This window comes from Chiloscyllium plagiosum, unplaced genomic scaffold (genome assembly GCF_037043375.1).
Source record: "Chiloscyllium plagiosum isolate Xiang-an unplaced genomic scaffold, Cpla_swu_hap1 HiC_scaffold_2, whole genome shotgun sequence".
Taxonomy (NCBI): domain Eukaryota; kingdom Metazoa; phylum Chordata; class Chondrichthyes; order Orectolobiformes; family Hemiscylliidae; genus Chiloscyllium; species Chiloscyllium plagiosum.
This window is the reverse complement of record NW_028270140.1, coordinates 139,716,786-139,739,108: the sequence shown is the minus strand read 5'-3', so window position 1 is coordinate 139,739,108 and position 22,323 is coordinate 139,716,786. Positions and strand designations below refer to the sequence as shown.

The following is a 22,323-nucleotide window of genomic DNA, read 5'->3' as shown; positions in this document are numbered from 1 at the left end:
CTAAAATCCATGTACACTACATCCACTGCTCTACCCTCATCCACATGCTTAGTCACCTCCTCAAAGAATTCAATAAGACTTGTAAGGCAAGACCTACCCCTCACAAATCCGTGCTGGCTGTCCGTAATCAAGCAGTGTCTTTCCAGATACTCATAATTCCTATCCCTCAGTACCCTTTCCATTACTTTGCCTACCACCGAAGTAAGACTAAGTGGCCTGTAATTCCCGGGGTTATCCCTCTTCCCTTTTTGAACAGGGGCACAACATTCACCACTCTCCAGTTCCCTGGCACTGTTGTTTGTTGTTAGATACGAGTTGGAGCCTTTCGATTTGATTTCCCTGGTATTGATTTCAAGTGAGATAAATTTAGCTGCAGTTCTCACTTTTAATTCCTTTGTTATTGAAATAACTCCTCGGCTGGTATCCCATTACCAAGTCATCCTTTATTTACATAGTACTTGACACTGGTCCATCTTCCACAGAGCCAGCTCACAGAGTAAACAGAACCTCTGACATTCCTGTTTATATCTGTCAGCGAGGGTTCCCTGATTGAACCAGTTTAACAGCCCCAATCAGGGAATTCATATTTGAGAGGTCCACTTAGTTGACCTTGTTCCAATCACTACAGTCATCAAGAACATTTTTCTTGCAACTTGCATCAAGCTTCCTTGAGGTCCATTCTGAAATTTGTTACTTCTACAACCTAGGAGCATAAAGGAGGCACCTCCAAGTCTACAGCAGGGTCTGCGCCATCCAACTTGGAAGTATGTCAGTATTACTTCACGAATGCTGTATTGATGCAAGCTAAATAGAACTGGGAGAGAATCATCACAGCATGATTGGGGTAGTTCAAGATGGTGGCACTCTCAGGGATAGTAAGGAATGGTCGAAAGATGCCAGCCTCACCAGTGATGTCCACAGCCCAAGAATTAGATATTAAACCAGGTTGTGGTGAACCCTCTTGAAGGAGTAATTCACTAGCACTCATTCTAGAGATTCAAAGAAAAGGGACTGTTATTTAGCTGAGGCGCTGAGGTTTTGTTAAATCTTGTGGAATCACAAAACAGTGGAACTTTCAAGAAAGGATGAGAATAAGCTGAATTGAATAAAGAATTACAAGTCTCAGCACACAGAGTTTCTGAATAACAGCACAAACAGGTCCAAATACATCTCTTCCCCATTGGTCTGATGGCATTCTGCTTGGAAACTGTAATAGATATTTTTACCCCAATACTCTGACTGCTCCCTGCAGTGGACCACATCTCCGAGCATAGAATTGCCTATTTAAATCACAACAGAACTGCAGACACAGATGCAGCATTTTAAAAACTGTCACATTTCCTTATTCCATTGATCACAATGGACAAGAATAATCATCTCTACTTTCGGATGAATCTTGTTTAGCAAGTTAACCTAAAGATACTTCACTTGATGGACCTATAAAATAGAAATTGTTTGTCCATCGACCAAATAAAAATTCAAACTGAATTTTCCATGTTTATTCTAAGTTTAACGCCAGATACCTAATTATCTTAGTGACATAAATGTCTTTCAGTGATTTGCACAATCTGTTAATAGGTCAACAAACGTTAAGATGTGGGCTGTGAAAATTATGACATGTCAACACGAAAGCTACTCATCCAGATTCCTCTGCCTGCAATTTAAGCAGCAATGTGAAGCCAATCATTTTAAACTGGTTAGCACCTCACATAAAATAACAACGTGAAATTTCAGGAGGATATTATAAAGTTTCTGTCTATTGGTGCCCCACAGTGTGATACAAAAATCGCTATTTCATTCAATATCAGAAGAGAATGGGAAACTTGGCAATTCAGGCAAATGAAAAATTTATTTATTTTCATTCATTAATTCATAGGACGGAAGTATCACTGGCCAGCCTGCAGTTATAGTCCATACTTATTGCCCAGATCTCACTTAAGAGTCAATCACATTGCTGTGGGTTTAGATTCCCATTTAAACCAGATCAGGTAAGGATGGCAGTTTCCTTTCTTAAAGGATATTAGTGAACCAGATTTTTGTTTCCTGACAATAATTTTATGGCTATCATAAATTGTTGATTTTTTAAAAATATCAAATGCAAGTTCTGCCATCTATCATGGTCCCCAGAACATTACCTGTCTCTCTGGATTAACAACTCTGCTCTTAATACCACTGCTTCCTACAATAAACTAAGGCTTATTGAACTTGCTTCAGAGGTTTTATTCAATTTCGATGGATACAAACTGTTAGAACTCATCTCTCATCGTAATTGTTTCAGTTTTGAGGATAGGTTCATAATGTTGTGTCTGGATTATGAAAATAATATCAGATGCTATAACGAGCACTGGATTTTATAAGGTTGTTATGGTTGAAATGGTATCCTTTCAGGTCAAGGTATAGCAGAATAATTTCAAGAAGAGGAATGCCCTACTATGAGATCTGATTAGATTCCCTACAGTATGGAAACAGGCCATTTGGCCCAACAGGTCCACACTGACCGTCCGAAGAGTAACCCACCCAGACCCATTTCCCTGCCCTATACTTACTCTTGACTAATGCATCTAGCACTATGGGCAATTTTAGCATGGCCAATTCATCTAACCTGTACATCTTTGGATTGTGGGAGGAAACTGGAGCACCCAGAGGAAACTCACGCAGACATGAGGAGAATGTGCAAACTCCACGCAGATAGTTGCCCGAAGTCGGATACGAACCTGGTCCGTGGCGCTGTGGGGCAGCAGTCCTAACCACTGAGCCACTATGGCGCCCAGACACAAGCCCATCTAGCATCATGGTAGAGACAAGACCGTTTGAGCTGCCTGTCATGATGTCAGACACTCAAATTAGAATTAATGGAAAGTAAGATGCACATTATAACACCTGGGGGAGGAGGTGACTCTTTCTGTAGCATCATTACAGGCCCTCAGAGTCAGACAGGTTTCAGAAAGGTGACTCACGAGTGCTGTCATGCTTGGTAGAAGAAAGCAACAGTTTTGGGGTTAAATATGAAGCAGAGTGCTGGTGAGAACTGATATCGTCTCTGAAGAAACAAGTCTGGTGGAGAGTTAAAGGCCAAGGAGTCATCAGATTGCCATGCCACACGCAACCATGTTTAGAAGATTGAGGGAAGAAAATTTGTTTTAAAAGGTTGATGGAAGATTCACCCTGGGGTGTGGCAGAAAGAAGAGAGTCTGTTAAATCAGGGGGAGAGCTTGGCACTTTATGCACAAGATATAATTTGTGCCGTGAGTATACTATAATGCATAAATGAGGCCTGAGGCTTTCAACTATATTACAAATTTAATAGATAGTACTTTTTTTCTCTAATTTAATGCATTAGCTTCCTCTTAACTAAGGTTTCAATGTTGATTTTCATTTGTTTGTCATAATGACAGTCTTAAGGTCGAAATATTGCTATGCGATCTTTTGTATTAATCACTGAAACTCATCTCTTTTTGAAAGTTATTGAACTCTACAGCAATCATAAAAATTACAAATGGCCACTCTTTTGAAAATGGGCATTATTTTCCTCACCAAACTGACAAGCCTCATTCAAGAAAATTAGATGCTGCAATCAAGAGATGAGAGGATACAGTCAGATATGTCCAACCTATCATGAGGATGGTTCATCTTTTCCACAGGTGTTTGTTATAGATGCCAATACAAAATGGAATATAACTTCTACTGCTGTCACCAATGACCAATAAACGTTTAACCCTTTAAATGTCATAATCATGGGAGAGAATGGAAAATGACTGGTAAAACCTCTGGTTCTTAAAATGGCAGGTTGATTGTGTTTTCAAATGAGGTTGAACCTGTTCCAGATTAAAAGCACTCTCGCATATCTATCTCTCACTACATCTGCAGTGACACTTGATAGATTATAATTGATTACAAGCTGATAGGGGAATCACATTCCCTAACATTTTTCAGAGCAAGCTGGCACTCAGTGCCTGGCTCAAACATGGGCATTAGGAAGGGTGAGTGGATGTGGGCTTCCAGAAATAACTGACCTTGCTGTGCAAGGCAGTGTTGCATGGAGTTGGCAGAATTCTGACACCGTATTCAGATAGCTCTTTGTCAGCCGATTGCACGGGTACACACAGCTAGCCTGCTGTCATTGTTTCACTATGTATCACATGTGAAGAGCAATTTTTCTTTGTTAACTTGACATGCAGCATGAAGATGCTGGGCAGAGGATGCAATAGCTTAAGAAGGTGAGGCAGAGGAGGAGTGCAACTTTCTGAAGCCCCAGATGAAATGCCAGATGCTGCATTTTGGGAAAACAAATCGTAGCAGGACTTATACACTTAATGATAAGGTCCTAGGGAGTATTGCTGAACAATGAGACCTTGGAGTGCAGATTCATTGCTTCTTGAAAGTAGACTCGCAGGTAGATGGGATGGTGAAGAAGGCATTTGGTATGCTTTCCTTTATTGGTCAGAGTATTGAGTACAGGAGTTGGGAGGTCATGTTGCGGCTGTACAGGACATTGGTTAAGCCACTTTTGGAATATTGCATGCAATTCCGGTCTCCTAACTATCGGAAAATTGTTGTGAAACCTGAAAGTGTTCAGAAATGATTTAGAGTCATAGAGTCATAGAGAGTTATAGCATGGAAACAGACCCTTCGGTCCAACTCGTCCATGCCGACCAGATATCCCAATCCAATCTAGTCCCACCTGCCAGCACCCGCCCCATATCACTCCAAACCCTTCCTATTCATATACCCATCCAACTGCCTCTTAAATGTTGCAATTGTACCAGCCTCCACCACATCCTCTGGCAGCTCATTCCATACACGTATCACTCTCTGTGTGAAAACGTTGCCCCGTAGGTCTCTTTTATATCTTTCCCCACTCACCCTAAACCTATGCCTTCTAGTTCTGGACTCCCCAACCCCAGGGAAAAGACTTTACCTATTTGCCCTATCCATGCCCCTCATACTTTTGTAAACCTCAATAAGGTCACTCCTCAGCCTCTGAAGCTCCAGGGAAAACAGCCCCAGCCTGTTCAGCCTCTCCCTATAGCTCAAATCCTCCAACCCTGGCAACATTCTTGTAAATCTTTTCTGAACCCTTTCAAGTTTCACAACGTCTTTCCGATAGGAAGGAGACCAGAATTGCACGCAATATTCCAACAGTGGCCTCACCAATGTCCTGTTACAGCCGCAACATGACCTCCTAACTCCTGTACTCAATACTCTGACCAAGAAAGGAAAGCATACCAAATGCCTTCTTCACTATCCTATCTACCTGCCACTCCACTTTCAAGGAACTATGAACCTGCACTCCATGGCCTCTTTGTTCAGCAACACTCCCTAAGACCTTACCATTAAGTGTATAAGTCCTGCTAAGATTTGCTTTCCCAAAATGCAGCACCTTGCATTTATCTGAATTAAACTCCATCTGCCTCTTCCATTGGCACATCTGGTCCAGATCCTGTTGTCATCTGAGGTAACACTCTTACCTGTCCACTACACCTCCAATTTTGGTGTCATCTGCAAACTTACTAAATGTACCTCTTATGCTTGTATCCAAATCATTTATGTAAATGACAAAATGTAGAGGACCCAGCACCGATCCTTGTGGCACTCTACTGGTCACAGGCCTCCAGTCTGAATAAAACCCTCCACCACCACCCTCTGTCTTCTACCTTTGAGCCAGTTCTGTATCCAAATGGCTAGTTCTCCCTGTATTCCGTGAGATCTAACCTTGCTAATCAGTCTCCCATGGGGAACCTTGTCGAATGCCTTACTGACGTCCATATAGAGCACATCTACCATTCTGCCCTCATCAATCCTTTTTGTTACTTCCTCAAAGAACTCAATCAAGTTTGTGAGACATGATTTCCCATGCACAAAGCCATGTTGACTATCCTTAATCAGTCCTTGCCTTTCCAAATACATGTGCATCCTGTCCCTCAGGATTCCCTCCAACAACTTGCCCACCACCAATGTCAGGCTCACTGGTCTATAGTTCCCTGGCTTGTCCTTACCACCCTTCTTAAACAGTGGCACCACGTTAGCCAACCTCCAGTCTTCCGGCACCTCACCTGTGACTATCGATGATACAATTATCTGAGCAAGAGGCCCAGCAATCGCTTCTCTAGCTTCCCACAGAATTCTCGGGTACACCTGATCAGGTCCTGGGGATTTATCCACCTTTACCCGTTTCATGACATCCAGTACTTCCTCCTCTGTAATATGGACATTTTGCAAGGTGTCACCATCTACTACCCTACAGTCTATATCTTCCGTATCCTTTTCCACGATACATACTGATGCAAAATACTCATTTAGTATCTCCCCTATTTTCTGTGGCACCACACAAAGGCCGCCTTGCTGATCTTTGAGGTGCCCTATTCTCTCCCTAGTTACCCTTTTGTCCTTAATGCATTTGTAAAAACTCTTTGGATTCTCCTTAATTATATTTGCCATAGCTATCTTGTGTCCCCTTTTTGCTGTCCTGATTTTCCTCTTAAGTATACTCCTACTTCCTTTATACTCTTCTAACGATTCACTGATCTATCCTGTCTATACCTTACATATGCTTCCTTCTTTTTCTTAACCAAAACCTCAATTTCTTTAGTCATCCAGCATTCCCTACACCTACTAGCCTTTCCTTTCACCCTAACAGCAATATACTTTCTCTGGATTCTCATTATCTCATTTCTGAAGGCTTCCATTTTCCAGCCGTCCCTTTACCTGCGAACATCTGCCCCCAATCGGCTTTTGAAAGTTCTTGCCTAATACCGTCAAAATTGGCCTTTCTCCAATTTAGAACTTCAACTTTTAGATCTGGTCTATCCTTTTCCATCATTATTTTAAATTTACAAGGATGTTGCCAGGTTTGGAGGATTTGAGCTATAGGGAGAGGTTGACTAGGCTGGGGCTGTTTTCCCTGCAGCGGTGGATGCTGAGGGGTGATCTTATAGAGGGATGACCTGAAAAGAATGATAAGGAGGAGTATAGAGTCATAGAGATGTAACCACAGAAACTGACCCTTCGGTCCAACTCGTCCATGCCTACCAGATATCCTAACCTAATCTAGTCCAATTTGCCAGCACTTGACCCATATCCCTCTCAACCCTTCCTATTCCTATAGTCATCCAGATTCCTTTTAAATGTTGTAATTGTACTAGCCTCCACCACCTCCTCTGGCAGCTCTTTCCATACATGCACCACCCTCTGTGTCAAAAGGTTGTCCCTAAGGTCCATTTTATATTTTTCCCCTTCACCCTAAACCTATGCCCTCTAGTTCAGGACTTCCCCCACCTCAGGGAAAAGACCTTGCCTATTCACCCTATCCATGTCCTTCATGATTTTATAAAGCTCGATAAGGTCATCCCTCAGCCTTCGACCATCCAGGCTCCTCCTGTGAGAGTAGGACACCTTCAAGAACCCAAAGGCTCTCCTCATAACAACCTCATCTCAGCCAAAAGTGTCACCCATTCATGGAGTGGATGCTGTAATGGGGGTGAGCAGTGGTGATTGGAGCTAGTCTTTTTATTTACCTGTGGGACATGGGCATCGCTTGTTGGCCATCCCTAGCCATTCTTGAACTGAGTGGCTTACTGAGCCATTTCAGCGGGCAATTAAGAGTCAAACAAATTGCTGTGGATCTAGAGTTACCTGTAGTCGAGATCAGGTGATGGTGACAGATTTCCATCCCTAGAGGACATTAGTGAGTCAGATAAGCTTTTCCTGCCAATTGGCAATAAATTCATGCTGATCAGTAGATTCTTAATTCTAGATTTACTTGTTTTAATGGAATTCAAGTTCCACCATGTACTGTGGTGGGATTTGAAGCCTGATCCCCCAGGCCAGTAGCTGAGTTTCTGGATGAATAGTTTAGTGATAATGCCACTAGGCCAACTCCTCCCTATCAAGAAAGCAGTGAGATTCAGGGAAGGGTGCATCCTGGAGAAATGGATGTGAAGATGCAGCCATCTCTACAGAAAGCGGATAGGAGATAGGGCACAGTTTTCTTGGTGTTCACTTAAAAGAGACGGTACTGGGACCTAAGTGTCCTGGAGAGTGTTAACCAAGATTTAGAACATTTTACAGGGTTGAGTGTGGAGCCCACAGCTCCGATCTGTAGCTGCAGTTTGGAAAGCATTGTAGGGATGAGTGTGAATTATGGTTGGTGTATTCAGGGGCTGCAGTAGGTCCCCAGGTTAGAAATGGCTGGAGTTGCCTGCTCCACGAAAGCACGCTTAAATAAAAACATGTTGATAGGAGACATATTGGAGGACACAATTATTTGGTGTTTTCCAGTCCACTGCTAAATCAGGGACTCCAATCTCTGGGGACTTTCACAGCTCATGACTAGTGTGGGAGTAGGTAGTGAGAGGAGAGGACAGTGGGTCACATTTCTGGGGAAAAATGGGAGGGCAGTGGTTGTCTGTCTTTGGGACAGAAGTCTGACCATTTTTGTCAGAAGCATATGGTGTTTTGGCTTTCATTGAGTTTCAGAGGGGGATTGAGTTTCAGAGCTGTGAGATCTTGTTGCAGCTCTATAAAACTTTGGTTAGACCGCACTTGGAATACTGTGTCCAGTTCTGGTCGCCCTATTATAGGAAAGACGTGGATGCTTTGGAGAGGGTTCAGAGGAGGTTTACCAGGATGCTGCCTGGAATGGAGGGCTTATCTTATGAAGAGAGGTTGATTCAGCTCAGACTTTTTTCATTGGAAAAAAGAAGGAAGAGAGGGGACCTAATTGAGGTGTACAAGATAATGAGAGGCATAGATAGTGTTGATAGCCAGAGACTTTTTCCCAGGGCAGAAATTGTTAACACGAGGGGTCATAGTTGTAAGCTGTTTGGCGGAAAGTATAGAGGGGATGTCAGAGGGTTCTTTACACAGAGAGTTGTGAGAGTATGAAATGCGTTGCCAGCAGCAGTTGTGGAAGCAAGGTCATTGGGGATATTTAAGAGACTACTGGACATGCATATGGTCACAAAAATTTGAGGGTTTGTACATTAGGTTTACCTTACATGAGGATCAATGGTCGGCACAACATCGTGGGCTGAAGGGCCTGTTCTGTGCTGTACTGTTCTATGTTCTATGTTCTAAGCTTGATATGCACTTTATTCCGTGAAACCTGGTTTGCATTTTACCATGAAAATATTAAGGTCGTCTCTGGTTTGTTATAATATAGTGATCACAGCTGCACAAGAAAGGTATTGCAATTGGTGTTCCTTAATTCAGGTGATGATAGTTGGCATATACATATTGGGGAAAAAGTGAATTTAAAAACCTTTGAGTTTAATATTTCCATTCCATACCCACATACTGACCAATTATTTCTTAACTCCTTAAATCTCAAGTCGAAGATGTGGTCAGCAAACTCTGTATCAAAAAGGCTCATAATTATTTGACAACTCAATATCTGTCAGGATCAAAGTACAGGGGCAAGCACCTATGATGTGGGCATTAATTTGGATGATCAAAATAATCCAGTGGTTGCAGAAAGAATGTGGATTGGCAGGCCCTAACTTGAACTCTGGTACTAAAGATCAGGACAACCATTAAATGACATATACATGTCATCTAGTTGCGTTGGACTAGATGACATGTATATGTCATTTTACCGAACAAAGAATTTAAAAAGAGGAGAGAAGAAACTGTTGCATAGCTGCTGCGAAACTGTGAGTGAAACACGAGTGAAAATGAAAGCAATGAGCAGATTAGTCCCCAAAGAAAATAGGGCTTGTGCCGTAGAAATATTTTAATGAATGCATTGGTAGTGTTTCGTTATCATTTTTAACACATCAATTCTGCCCAGATGCGCTTTACTTTAAGCCTGTAAAACCATTAGATAGGGGCTGTTTGAAATGATAGATCATTTGAAATAGACTCCTGAGTCCAAGTAAATAGTACTGTAAACAAATATGCTCTAGACAACTGTATTGGTAAAAAGACGATGCTTGCTCAAGGCTGATAGAAATAGAAGAAAAATATTATGTGCCAAATACATCAGTTGTATATATGATCATCTGTTCCCACAGCATATGTGGTAGCTATTTAAGGCTGCTTCTGTTTGAAAGGTTTGCAAACTTAATGATTCCCAAACAAGTTGATTTTGTGTACCTTTGAATATTTAATGAAATATGGAACCACAGCACATAGGTCAAATCACTGCAGCACATGTAGCAATGCGGACACTCAGTTCTGGCATTTCATTTTGTATTCAATTAATAGCTTTTCAAAGAAGTACATACAACTGTAAGCCAATTATATCTGCTTCCATTGCCTCAATTCCTTGTTGATGGTATCTAATGTTTTCCCTTTAAGGCACTCTCTTCAATAGCTCATTGGGGTGGCGCGGTGGTTCAGTGGTTAGCATTGCTGCCTCACAGCAACAGCAACCTGAGTTTGATTCCAGCCTTAAGCAACTGTCTGTGTGGAGATTGCAAATTCTCACTGTGTTTGCATGTGACTTCTCCGGGTGCTCCGGTTTCCTCCCACAGTGCAAAGATGTGCAGGGTAAGTGGATTGGCCATTGGAAGTGTAGGGTGTGGGGCGGTGGGATTCTCTTCGGACAGTCAGTATGCACTCAATGGGTCAATTGGCCTGCTTCCATACTGTTAGGAATCTATGATTTCTTGTAAGTGAAACGCATCTAACTGAGTTTCAAGATAATGGAGATTATCACAAATTTTATTTACATGATGTAACAATTTGATAACCACCTGAAAAGATAGGACAAAGAAATAGATGTAACAGACACTTTAACATCATCTCTCTTTAGCTATCTATCAGGGTCTCGTTAGCTATATCTATCTGTCTATCTATCTTATCTTATCTATCGATCTAATCTTTTGATCTAGCTATCGAATCAATCTAGATTCCTAGAATAGCTTATCATTCATTTTCCTTCATACTGCCTATAAAACATACCTTTCGATATCTCCATTAGAAGGTCAAGGGATACCAGTGCATGGGATTTACATTGTTAAGCTGCCCTCAAAGCAGACACTATCCTGAGTTGGAAGGATAGCACCTTTCCTCCACCATCACCAGGTTAAACTATTAGAACCTAACCACGCTGTGGCTGGACATGCACCAGAGGGATTGTAGTGTTTCAGGCAATTGGCTCACAATCAATATATGAAGGGCAAATAGGAATTGGAAAAATATAGATGCTTGCCAGCAATATCCATATCCCATGAACGAATTTTTTAAAAGTTTTGTTTATGAAGAATAAGTCTAACAGTCCTCAAAATGGTTAATTTTCAATTTGGAACTTTAACCTGATTAGGTCACTTGAATCCTATTGTAGGGGCGGCATGGTGTAACAGTGGTTAGCACTGTGGCCTCACAGCACCAGGGACCCGGGTTTGATTTCAATCTTGGGTGACTATCTGTGTGGAGTTTGCACCTGCACCCCGTGTCTGCGTGCTCCGATTTCCTCCCACAATCTAAAGATGCGCAGGTTAGGTGAATTGGTCATGCTAAATTGCCCATAGTGTTCAGGGTTGTGTAGGTTAGGTGCATTCGTCAGGGGTAAATGTAGAGTAATGGGAATGGGGTTGGGTGGAATACTCTTTGGGTGGAATACAGGCCAAAGGGCCTGTTTCCACGCTGTAGGGATTCTAATTCTAATGTTCTAATTATCTTTATCACCATTTATATTTTTCTCATCTTATTGTTTCTTTTCCTGAAGCTAAACCCATTTTGTCTACTTTTGATTTTGAAAGTGTCAGAAAATAATTACCTCTATTTCTTTATCCTCTGGAGTTAGGGGTAGGGATATAGGGGTACTTGGATTTTCATGGAGTTGGCTGATCCCAGAAATCCATTAGAATGTTGATACAGTTAAGCCTCATGGATAACATTTGCTTGACTAACATTTCTGTCTGTCTGAACATTTTCTGTAAATTTCACAATGTATATTTACACCAGATATTTCAAGTGCTTGCAGTTTCTGGAATCAATACTTTCAATGTTCTGGTTAATTGACACTTTTATTGAGCTGTAGTAAGGGCATTTTTTATGAATGAATGACTGGTTCTTTGCAGATTAAAAAAAAAACATTTTATTTCATGATATAGGTTCTCTGCTTCGAAACAGTGTACAAATTAATTTAATGGGCACAGAGGAGCCATAGCTTGGCATAGGTAACCTGAGCAACCATGGGGTCAGGGGTTGCAAAGGCTTAGAGGCAGAGTCAGAGGCATGAAAGGTGGGTGATGGAGATGAGCTGGCATAGATGAGATACAGCAAGTATGTAGGAGTGAGTATTAAGTGCCTTCTTATTATAACTGGAATGAAGTACCAAAGCATAAAAATGGGTCTTTGAAGCAGCCAACCTTTGCACCCAACAACTCCTGGGATTGCCTCTTTGTCCTGTGGGTGGCACGCTCAATTCCAGCATTAACCTGCTGGTCAGAGCTACATTCTCTGAAGTTGGGTTCTGCAAAGCTAGAAATGTTCCCAACTCCCACTAGCTGCCTTGAGATTGAAAATACAATCCAAAGAGTTGACTCCTATAGATCCACTGAATCATCTTCTTCAATAAGGAATGTTGAATGGGCATTTGTATGTGTTGACCAGGTTATCTCCCATTTATTGTCTTCTTCTAAAATAAAACTGTGGTCTGCCAAAGCATCACATGGAATATGGTGCAATATGGATTTGAGATCAGCCATGATTGCATTAATGACAGAGCAAGTTAGAAGGTCCATTTGGTTTTCTCCCGACCCTGCTTCTTATGTTTCTTTGTTGGCATGTTGCTTAGTTTGGAGGATGGTAGTGTCTACTCCCTGGCCTCATTGCATTGTATCCATCAGTTGGGGGAACAGATTTCACACCCCATGGACTCATCATGTTCATGCTTTTATAGATTCATGGAGTGATAGAGTAAGCAGCGTGGAAACAGACCCTCTGGTCTGACTCATCCATGCTGACCAGGTTTCCCAAAGTAAACTCATCCCATTTGCCTGCATTTGGTCCATATCCTTCTAAACCTTACCTACCCATATACCTGTCTTTTAAATGTTGCAACTATACGTGCATCTGCCACTTCCTCTGACAGTTCATTTCACATATGAACCACCCTCTGTGTGAAAATGTTATCCCTCAGGTCTCTTTTAAAACTTTCCCCTCTCACCTTAAACCTATGTTTTTAACTCCCCTATGCTGCGGAAGAGACCTTCACTATTCACCTTATCTATACCTCTCATGATTTTACAAGCCTCCGAAAAGGTCATCCCTCAACCCCCTGTGCTTCAGAGAAAACAACACCAGACTATCCAGTTTCATCTTGAAACTCAAACCCTCAGAGCTGAAATATCCTGATCTTATATTCTATTTTTCCATTTTCTTGATAGTGTTACAGCCTATAGCAATTAATAAGGTTTTCATTGACTTTAGCAACTTCCCTGCTTGTCAACCACTTGCATGTGTGCAGTAATCCACAAATTACTTGATTTAAAGTCTGACGTGTTGAATAGCTGATAGAAACTAACAGAAATGGGTTGTTTAAGAGGCCCATCTTAGTGCTTTTTGACTTCATTCCAGTATAAATAAAAAAGACCAGCTCTACAGCCTGTGCTTCACAAACCTGCCATGCAGGATCCATGTCAGCTCATGCACTACACTCACCCTCCATGGCCCCTTTTACCCTCCATGCCAATCTAAACTCCTGCAAGCCCTGACCCCTTATACTAAACATGCCAGTCTAAAGGCTCTCCAGGCGCATTTAACTACTTTACACTGCGTATAGGACCAATGAACCCCTATAGTGACAAGAAATGTCTTCAAAGAAACACTCAATCATCCCTATCGTCAAGTTTAGAGCTTCTTTCACAAATTTTAAATACTTTTAAATATTTAAAATGAAGAATTTCTTTCTTCCTTCACTCATTTCTACCAGCATGATTTTTAAAAATCTTTCCTTTCAGTGCTGAATATAATTGTAGATATTCCCTGAATTGTCTCCAACCCTGAAACAAAATGCATGCATTAATTAAATAAAGCACAGGCAGCTCCTAATATTTCAATGTGAAGAAGTTGCATTTAAGATCAATTCTGTACATACTAGATTTTAACTTAACTCTGACAAGGGACTATGTTGGAGATATTGAACTTTGCCCTGCCAAGAATTTCCACTGACTTCTGATCTAAATTTGTTTCGCAGTTCACCAATGTCAAAATAATGTATTTGTTGAGTGGGAAAATATTCAATTGAACTCAGCTTTGTTTGCTGTTTGTAAACTTTCTTTTTTAGGGGAGATTAAATATGATCTAAATAGATGTTTTAACAAGACAGGTACCTTAAGATGAGACTACGTTTTACAACATATGAACAGTAAACAGACTACAAGGGGTGAAAGTTCCTACTTGATACAGACATGAGGTTAAACAAAAGGACAACTCCTCTATTTATCACTGTTTATCACATAACAAATGGGACATCTGCTTGTTATTTTACCCCAAAATTTGAACTGTAGATTTGAGCCAAAGTCCCGTATATTGGTTCGTTGGTTCTCAAGCCATTGTTACGTCGTATCGTTTCTATGTTTTCATTTCCATCAAGCACCCCCTCAATATTCTTTCATCAAAATGGTTCAGCAAAGAAGGGAAACAAAAAAGTACTCTATTAAGATAAAATACAGGCACAACTACAAGGGCTTCTATGTCCTCAACATTTTAAAAATATTTCCAGCTCTATAAATTACACAAGATAAAATGTTACTTGTGACAAAAGATAGTTCAGGTCATTAATTTTGGGTATTTTATATCAGACTTTACACCAATGTTTCCTATAAATCACTAGCACTTGTTTTTGAATGTGCTGTATTTTAATATCTTTGAGGAGAAAGTGAGGTCTGCAGATGCTGGAGATCAGAGCTGGAAATGTGTTGCTGGAAAAGCGCAGCAGGTCAGGCAGCATCCAGGGAACAGGAGAATCGACGCTTCGTTCCTGAAGAAGGGCTTATGCCCGAAACGTCGATTCTCCTGTTCCCTGGATGCTGCCTGACCTGCTGCGCTTTTCCAGCAACACATTTTCAGCTCTGTATTTTAATATCCCTCCCAAGAGAAGTTCTAGTTTTGTTTGGAGTTTGGTGCAATAGAGAATGCAAGAATGAAAGATGCAATCTTAATGTGGGTCATGCCATCAACAGTGCAGGTCTTGTCCTTGCAAGTGTGCTCTGGTTGGATACTTAGCTGGTGCTAGAAGTATTGGACGATCAAGATGGTGATATATCAGAAAGTATTGCAGCCAGCAGCTACAGTATGCAACCTTAACCAGCTTCAATTTAAGAAGATGGTTTCTGACCTTCCGTTTCCTCTTCCGTAGTCGGAGTAGCTCTTTGTGCTGTCTTGACACAAAATTCACAGCTGCATACTCCAGGAGGGCAGAGAACACAAACAGCAGACAGACGGCCATCCAGATATCGATGGCCTTGACATAGGACACCTGCAGTGAGGAGGGTGAAAGGTTAGCTTTCGACAAGGTTAGCAGTGGTAGAATAGGCCATGGTCAGAATTCCAGGCTACGATTCAATTATAAAGGAGGCAACCTTACCTGCAACAAAACTGTCCTAAAATTAATTAAATATGAATTTAAAATATGAGATTTTTTGGTCAATGTTTCCTATAGCTCTACAACCGTTTGAATTCTCAGCCCTTCGCACATTGGCCTCTTGTGCATCCTCCTGTTTTAATCACTCTGCCGTTACAGGCTGCATATTCAGCCTCCTTGATTCTAAGCCCAGGAATTTGATCCATAAACTTCTAAATTGCTCTATTACCTTGTCCTCCAGTGAGCTGCTCCTGAAACCTGACTCAACGAACAAGGTTCATCATAACTTAGTGGTTTGGAGCCAAATTCTGGTTGAACATTTTGGGAGGAGTTACAGAAATACAATTTATTCGGGTTGAACATACAAATAAGGAACAACAGTAGACCCATCGACCCTTCAAGCTTCCTCCATCATTTAACAGGATCATAGCAGATCAGATTTTAACCTCAACTATACATTCCTGCCTAATCTCTCTTCCCCTTGATAATCAAGAAATTATGTGCCTCAGCCTTAAAAATATTTAAAGATTTTGCATCCATTGCCATTTGAAGAAGGGAATTTCAAAGACTCACAGCCCTCATCTCTGTTTTAAATGGGTGGCCTCTCACTTTTAAACTACAACCTGTAAGACCTTGCTGCACCTAAGCAGGCACTTTGTTGGGAACCTGGTCTTCCCTTCGGAATTCTCCAGAGATTTTATAAGTGACCAGGATGGGGGCAGCTCGATAAGGTCTGTGGTGTCAAGTGGGGTAGGTTGTGGGTTAAGGGTGGGAAACTCAGGAGAAAGTGTGGCACTCCCAACATTGAGAATTTGCATATCAATGGCTTCCTAGCAGTTGGATGCATCATGGACAGCAATGAGCCTGAAGAGATCAGGCATCACCTAAATGTGACTGTGTGTGTGATCCATCCGGATGCTCCATGTCTGAGGAATTTTGAAAAATTAGACCTTAGTAAAAACTTTGAGTGGCCTCCTTACAAGGGGATTGAAAGTTTGAAATTACAAATGAGAGGGTGAGTTTCTTTCATCATTCTGAGGAGTGATGGGGGAAAGGGTAGGAGAGTGGGATACAAGTTCAATGCCCTTACTCTTATCATGGCCCCAGTAGACACAAAGCAGCACACAGACCTTCAGCTGGCTGGTGTCTGAGCAGATTAGTAAGTAGGTAAATCTCAAGGCAGGGAGTGTGGACATGGAATACCCACCCTGGCACTTCCATTGGCATTTACCCTCTCTTCAGTCCATTTTTAACCACGCTGTCTGTTACTTCACACCTCTTACATGGCTCCTGTGTCTATATATACTTTTTAAAAATATATGACAGAAACCACATTCATGCAGAAAAATTTAGGAATGCAAAATGCACGGTTTTCAGTTAATATTTTCTTTGAATTGATATTGGACTAATATAACATAGCATTGCTCACATACTGTTTTGTCAGGAGTGATTACAGTCTGAGCTAATGTAATTCAAATGTCAATACAACCCATGTCATCTTTTGATCATCATTTGGGAAGGAAGGTTACTCCTGAGCCATATGTTGCAGAGTTCTATCTTACTCACTGACTATAACAATTGTAAAGCAGCATCTTTATAAGACCAGATGGGACAAGTGTAGGCCATTGGGCCCCTTAAGCCTGCTCCCTTATTTATAAGGATCATAGCTGATCCAACATTCCTCATGTTCACTTTCCTGCATTTTGCCCATAATCTCATAATCAAGAATCTATCTATCTCAGCCTTAAATATACACAAGGACTCTGGCCCCATAGCTCTCTGTGGTGAGGAGTTCCAAAGACTCACAACCCTCTGAGAGAAAGAATTCCTCCTTCAGTCTTAAATTGTTGCCTTTTTATTCTGAGACTATGCTGTCTGGTCTTAGATTCTCCCATGAGGAGAAATATCCTCTCAGCATTTACCCTGTCAAACCCCTTAAGAATTCTATTTGTTTCAATGAGATCACCTCTCCTTCTTCCAAACTCCAGTGAGTAGAATCCCAATCTATTTAAACTTTGTTTGTAAGGCAACACCTCCATACTGGAGATCAACTTGCTTTTTAAACGCCTGGTATAAGTCCTCAATTTCTATGACATCAGTTTTGTAGCCACGGCTATGTATGTAGCTGTACATATTTATCTATGATGGTCAGAGGCTTTTCAAACTTTACTCCTTGTAACAACATGGGATACATTTAGTGGGGGTCTGATATCTATTTTCAGAGACTTCAAGCCCTTTAGTAGTTGCTCACTTCAGTTGCTCACTCCTTTGTAAAGATATCTGCAAAATGTTCTCTAAGTAATCTAACCTCAACCTCTGCCTCCAGGCACAGGTTGCTTTTCTGGTTCCCAAAAGGTCCAATTCTTTCCCAAGTTTATCTCTTTGGGTTTCCCTTGATTTTAGTCACCAATACTTTTACTTGGCTTTTCTTTGTGTTATAATTTCCTTTTTTGTTGTTGCATGCCTACTTCAAAAGGAAAATAAATGGTAAGAGGTATTCAACAGGTAGTTCAAATGATAGGTTACACAATACTCTTAATCCTGATCTCACCCCATTTAGGGGTACATTAAGCTGTGCTTCATACTTCTGATTAGTGAACAGTCAAGATGGGAGCTTGACAAGGGGAAAATCTTAGTTAATATTGTGTAAAGTTACAGGCTTCAGGTCTGTGTCTATTCATTACAATGTAGTGATTCAATTAATTCCAAGCAAATAGTTTAATTTTCCTACCTTAGGCAATGAAGCACGAGATCCAGAGCTTTGTGTCGTCATGGTGAGCACTGTTGTGATTCCTAAGGCTACTCTAGCAGGGGCTGCATCCATGTTTATCCAAAATGATACCCAGGATAGAATCACAATTAGAAGACTCGGAATGTACATCTGAATTAAATAATAGCCCATTTGTCTCTCAAGATGAAACCTTACTTCAATACATGTGAATTTTCCTGCAAAAGATATAATGGAGCACCAGAAAAGAAGGCCAAACATGTTAGATCTCACGTACATCATGTTTCAAACATTGTGTTCCATATTTCAGCAGATTATAGAGCATGCATTTGCATAGTGGTTGATTTCCTTTCATTAGTACCTAGAGAAATGGAGGTCTATAGCATTGAAATAGGCCCTTCAGCCCTACCTGCCCTGCTGCCCAGTTTTCACAATTTAAACTGTTCTCATCTGCTTGTACTTGGTCCATATCCCTCTCTACCTAATCCATCCATGTACCTGTCTAAATGTTTCTTAAACTGCTACCTGTGTAACATTATTAAAGTGTAGCAATATGGAAAGCATGTTCAGTTTTTTTGATGCTTCCAAATTGTCCAAATTAAATGATATTAGCATGACTGGAGACAATAACATGGTAGAAATGTCATGAGATGAGTAATTCAGAAAGCCAAGCTAATGTGATAGGCATGTGGATGCAAATCCTACAATCGCATTTGGCGAAATTCAAACAGCAAATAAAAAGATAAAACACTTGGCATACAAGGTTAGTCTCTGTGACAGTGATCACAACAAATTGGTAAAACCCCCTCTTAGGTACTCATATCCCACTTTCATTCTCAGTGACACAAGCAATATTGGAAAGACTTGAGCTCTCAGTGGTAGCCTTTACAAAAACACACTTTATTGAACTGAACTAAAATTGCCATTTTGGAATTAAAATCAAACTCAGCAGGATTGTTAATCTAGGTCTCTAGATTACTAACTAGCAATGTAAAAAACACACTTTAATGAAAAGCACTAACAATGAACCAATAATGTAGCACTAACTAGTATCATGGTGGAAACAGAAGATGTGAACATTGGAAGGAGAAAAAATTCATCCATCCATAGATAGCAACTTTAAATATTCAAAATAAGTCATAAAATCAATACAAAGGCTGAAAAATATTTATCTTCAAATGAATGGTGGCAGTGATTCATATAGAGGCACATTTTAATGAGGATAGTGGGATACTACTAAGTTTCGCTACATTGGTAGTTAAAATGAGGTGTGATAATCCTGATTTATCAGCTAAAAGCTTTGTATATTATTGAAAAGGTGCCAACATGCAATGATACTGCAGCCTCTGCCATCGATAATGATGCACAGTTGAAGTTCTTTTGAGGGAATTTATACTAACTGGTTTTGCGGACTGCACATTTAAAATTTTACAACTGGTGTATCTATGTTGTAAAAAATATCTTGATTTAAACCACATAGGGCTGCTGGAACATGCTCAAGGTTCTTTTTGCCCACTGAACAAACGTTTTTTAAAAATATCCATGAACACTACCTTTCTCTCAAACTTAACACAGTGAACAAAAGTGACCACAAAGCTCAGTCCATAGGACCATAAGACTATAGGACCATAAGACCGTGATATAGGGGCAGAATTCAGCCATTCGGCCTATCAGATCTGCTCTGCCATTTGATCATGCTTGAATTGTTTCTCAACTTCCTTCCCTTGCCATCTTCCTATAACCCTTGATCCCCATATCAATCAAGAACTTATCTATCTGTGTCTTAAATACATTCAACGACTTGGCCTCCACAGTCCTGTCCAACAATGAGTTCCATAGATTCACCATTGTCCGGCTGAAAGAATTCCTCCTCAACTCAGTTCTGAAGGGTCATCCCTTCACTCTGAGGCTGTGCCCTCGGGTCCTAGTCTCTTCTATTAGTTGAAATAACTTTTCCATGTTCACACTATCCAGGCTTCTCAGTGTTCTGTAAGTTTCAGTCAGATCCTCCCTCATCCTTCTAAACTCCACCAAGAAGTATCCCAGGGTTCCTTATATTGATAAGCCCTTCATCTCCAGGATCATTCTTATAAACTCCCTTTGGAGGACACTCCTACCCATTTCAAAACATAATAAAAACACTACCTTCAGAAAAGTACTTTAGAATAGATATACACAATTCTGTCTCTGAAACCATTTTATCAAACCATAGCTCATTTGTATCCATTTACCTACCTTGGTTTTCTTTTCCTTTAATACTCTTACTTTTATTGAATAAAAACCTACCAATCTAACTTCTTGATATTTTCAATTTGATTGTCAACATCAACAGTTATTTTGAGTGGGCTGGTGGTAAGTGTTGGGAAGAGTTCCAGATGTCACCTGTCTTCAATGCGATGATGTGCTTTTTGATATCAGCCCGATGACCTGACTTGAACTTCCAAGTTATGTTCCCTTCTTCCGATTTCCCCCTCTGAGCAAACAGCCTTTCTTGATAGACCTTATCAATGACTCCAGTCATAGCAAACACTTCAGTTGGATCACTGTCCATAATTAAGGGAATCCAAATAAACAACGTTGTCACATACTTAACCATTTTAACTCTGGCCCTGTCTCACACATCGCAATTGTTTTTCATTCAAATTTGCTACTTTCCCTCTAATTCCACATTCCTTGACCTTGTCTAGTAGTTCCCCTTGCAGGGATTGATGACCAGTTGGGGAAAGAATGTTGGTTAGGAGACCTGAATCCTTGCTGTTTTTCTGCAATGTCATGGGACTTCTGACATCCCATCATCAGACAAAATGGGCTTGTTTATTTGCTTGGCTCCTGGGTGATGTGGAGAGTGAAGGAGTTAACACAGCTCAAGTTAACTAATTAATTTTTTAGCGAGAATACAATACGATATGTTTTCCAGAAGACTAATCAACTTGAGTTCAATGGTGGGGAATCTTCTAGAAACAATTAGTCAGATTAGAATTTAGACAGGTACATGGATGGATTAGGTAGGTCATTTTGGTATTCCAAGTAGATCAAGAACCTATGAGAAGGAGTCAAACATGAGTCAACAAGACATGTGAGAGTGTAAATGGGTGATTATGACCAATTCGGGACAGCACGGTGGCACAGTGCTGCCCCGGGTTCAATTCCCGCCTCAGGCAACTGACTGTGTGGAGTTTGCACATTCTCCCTGTGTCTGCGTGGGTTTCCTCCGGGTGCTCCGGTTTCTTCCCACAGACCAAAAATATGCAGGTCAGGTGAATTGGCCATGCTAAATTGCCCATAGTGTTAGGTGCAGGGGTAAATGTAGGGGAATGGGTCTGGGTGGGTTGCACTTCGGCGGGTCGGTGTGGACTTGTTGGGCCGAAGGGCCTGTTTCCACACTGTAAGTAATCTAATCTAATCTAATTAGCTGATCTTGAGCTCAGATGCACAAGTGCCTGTGATTGTAATATGCATATCTAAATACCAGAACTTTAATAAAATTAATTTGACTTCTTCAGCACTACATGACCCACATTTCATATTTATGTGATGTGAGGTAACATAAGCGTTGGATTGCGATAACAGCAGATCATGCCTTCTCTACATGCCTGTACACTTCAGTACAAAGACCATGAAGCAAAGTATACAATAAATGGTTCTAGTCTAAAGATGTGCAGGAGCAGAGGGACAATATACATAAATCCTCAAAGGTGGCAGGGCAGGTAGAGACAGCAGACAAGAAAGCATAGAATATTATAGACTGTAGGGATATTAAGTTCTAGAATAAGGAGGTTAGGATAAGCTTCATAGGAGATGGTGGTGTAGTGGTAATGTCACTGGGTTAATAATTGAGAACTAGGAGACAGAGGTCTGCAGATGCTAGAGATCAGAGTTGAGAGTGTGTTGCTGGAAAAGCACAGCAGGTCAGGCAGCATCTGAGGAGCAGGAAAATTGATGTTTTGGGTCTGGAGCCCTTCATCAGGAATAAGACATTTTCCTGATCTTCGGACGCTGCCTGACCTGCTGTGCTTTTCCAGCAACACACTCTCAACAACTAATAATGGAGAGGAGAACCCAA

At 40.9% G+C, this 22,323-nt stretch overlaps 1 protein-coding gene and 1 long non-coding RNA gene across 3 annotated transcripts in view; one reads left to right on the top strand and one right to left on the bottom strand.

Annotated features, from left to right (window-relative positions):
• glra3 (glycine receptor, alpha 3) overlaps nucleotides 1-22,323 on the bottom strand; it is a 223,113-nt gene that overhangs the window by 9,981 nt on the left and 190,809 nt on the right. Inside the window, exons 7-9 of one of the 2 annotated variants that reach the window (XM_043704625.2) lie at nucleotides 18,264-18,478; nucleotides 15,287-15,427; nucleotides 14,438-14,557 (exon numbers count right to left, since the gene is read on the bottom strand). In XM_043704625.2, coding sequence (XP_043560560.2) covers nucleotides 14,438-14,557; nucleotides 15,287-15,427; nucleotides 18,264-18,478 — 476 coding nt within the window. The remainder of the gene's footprint in view (nucleotides 1-14,437; nucleotides 14,558-15,286; nucleotides 15,428-18,263; nucleotides 18,479-22,323) is intronic. The other variant, XM_043704642.2, reaches the window with a different exon arrangement.
• LOC148152002 (uncharacterized) overlaps nucleotides 1-22,323 on the top strand; it is a 333,843-nt gene that overhangs the window by 210,477 nt on the left and 101,043 nt on the right. The window lies entirely within an intron of this gene.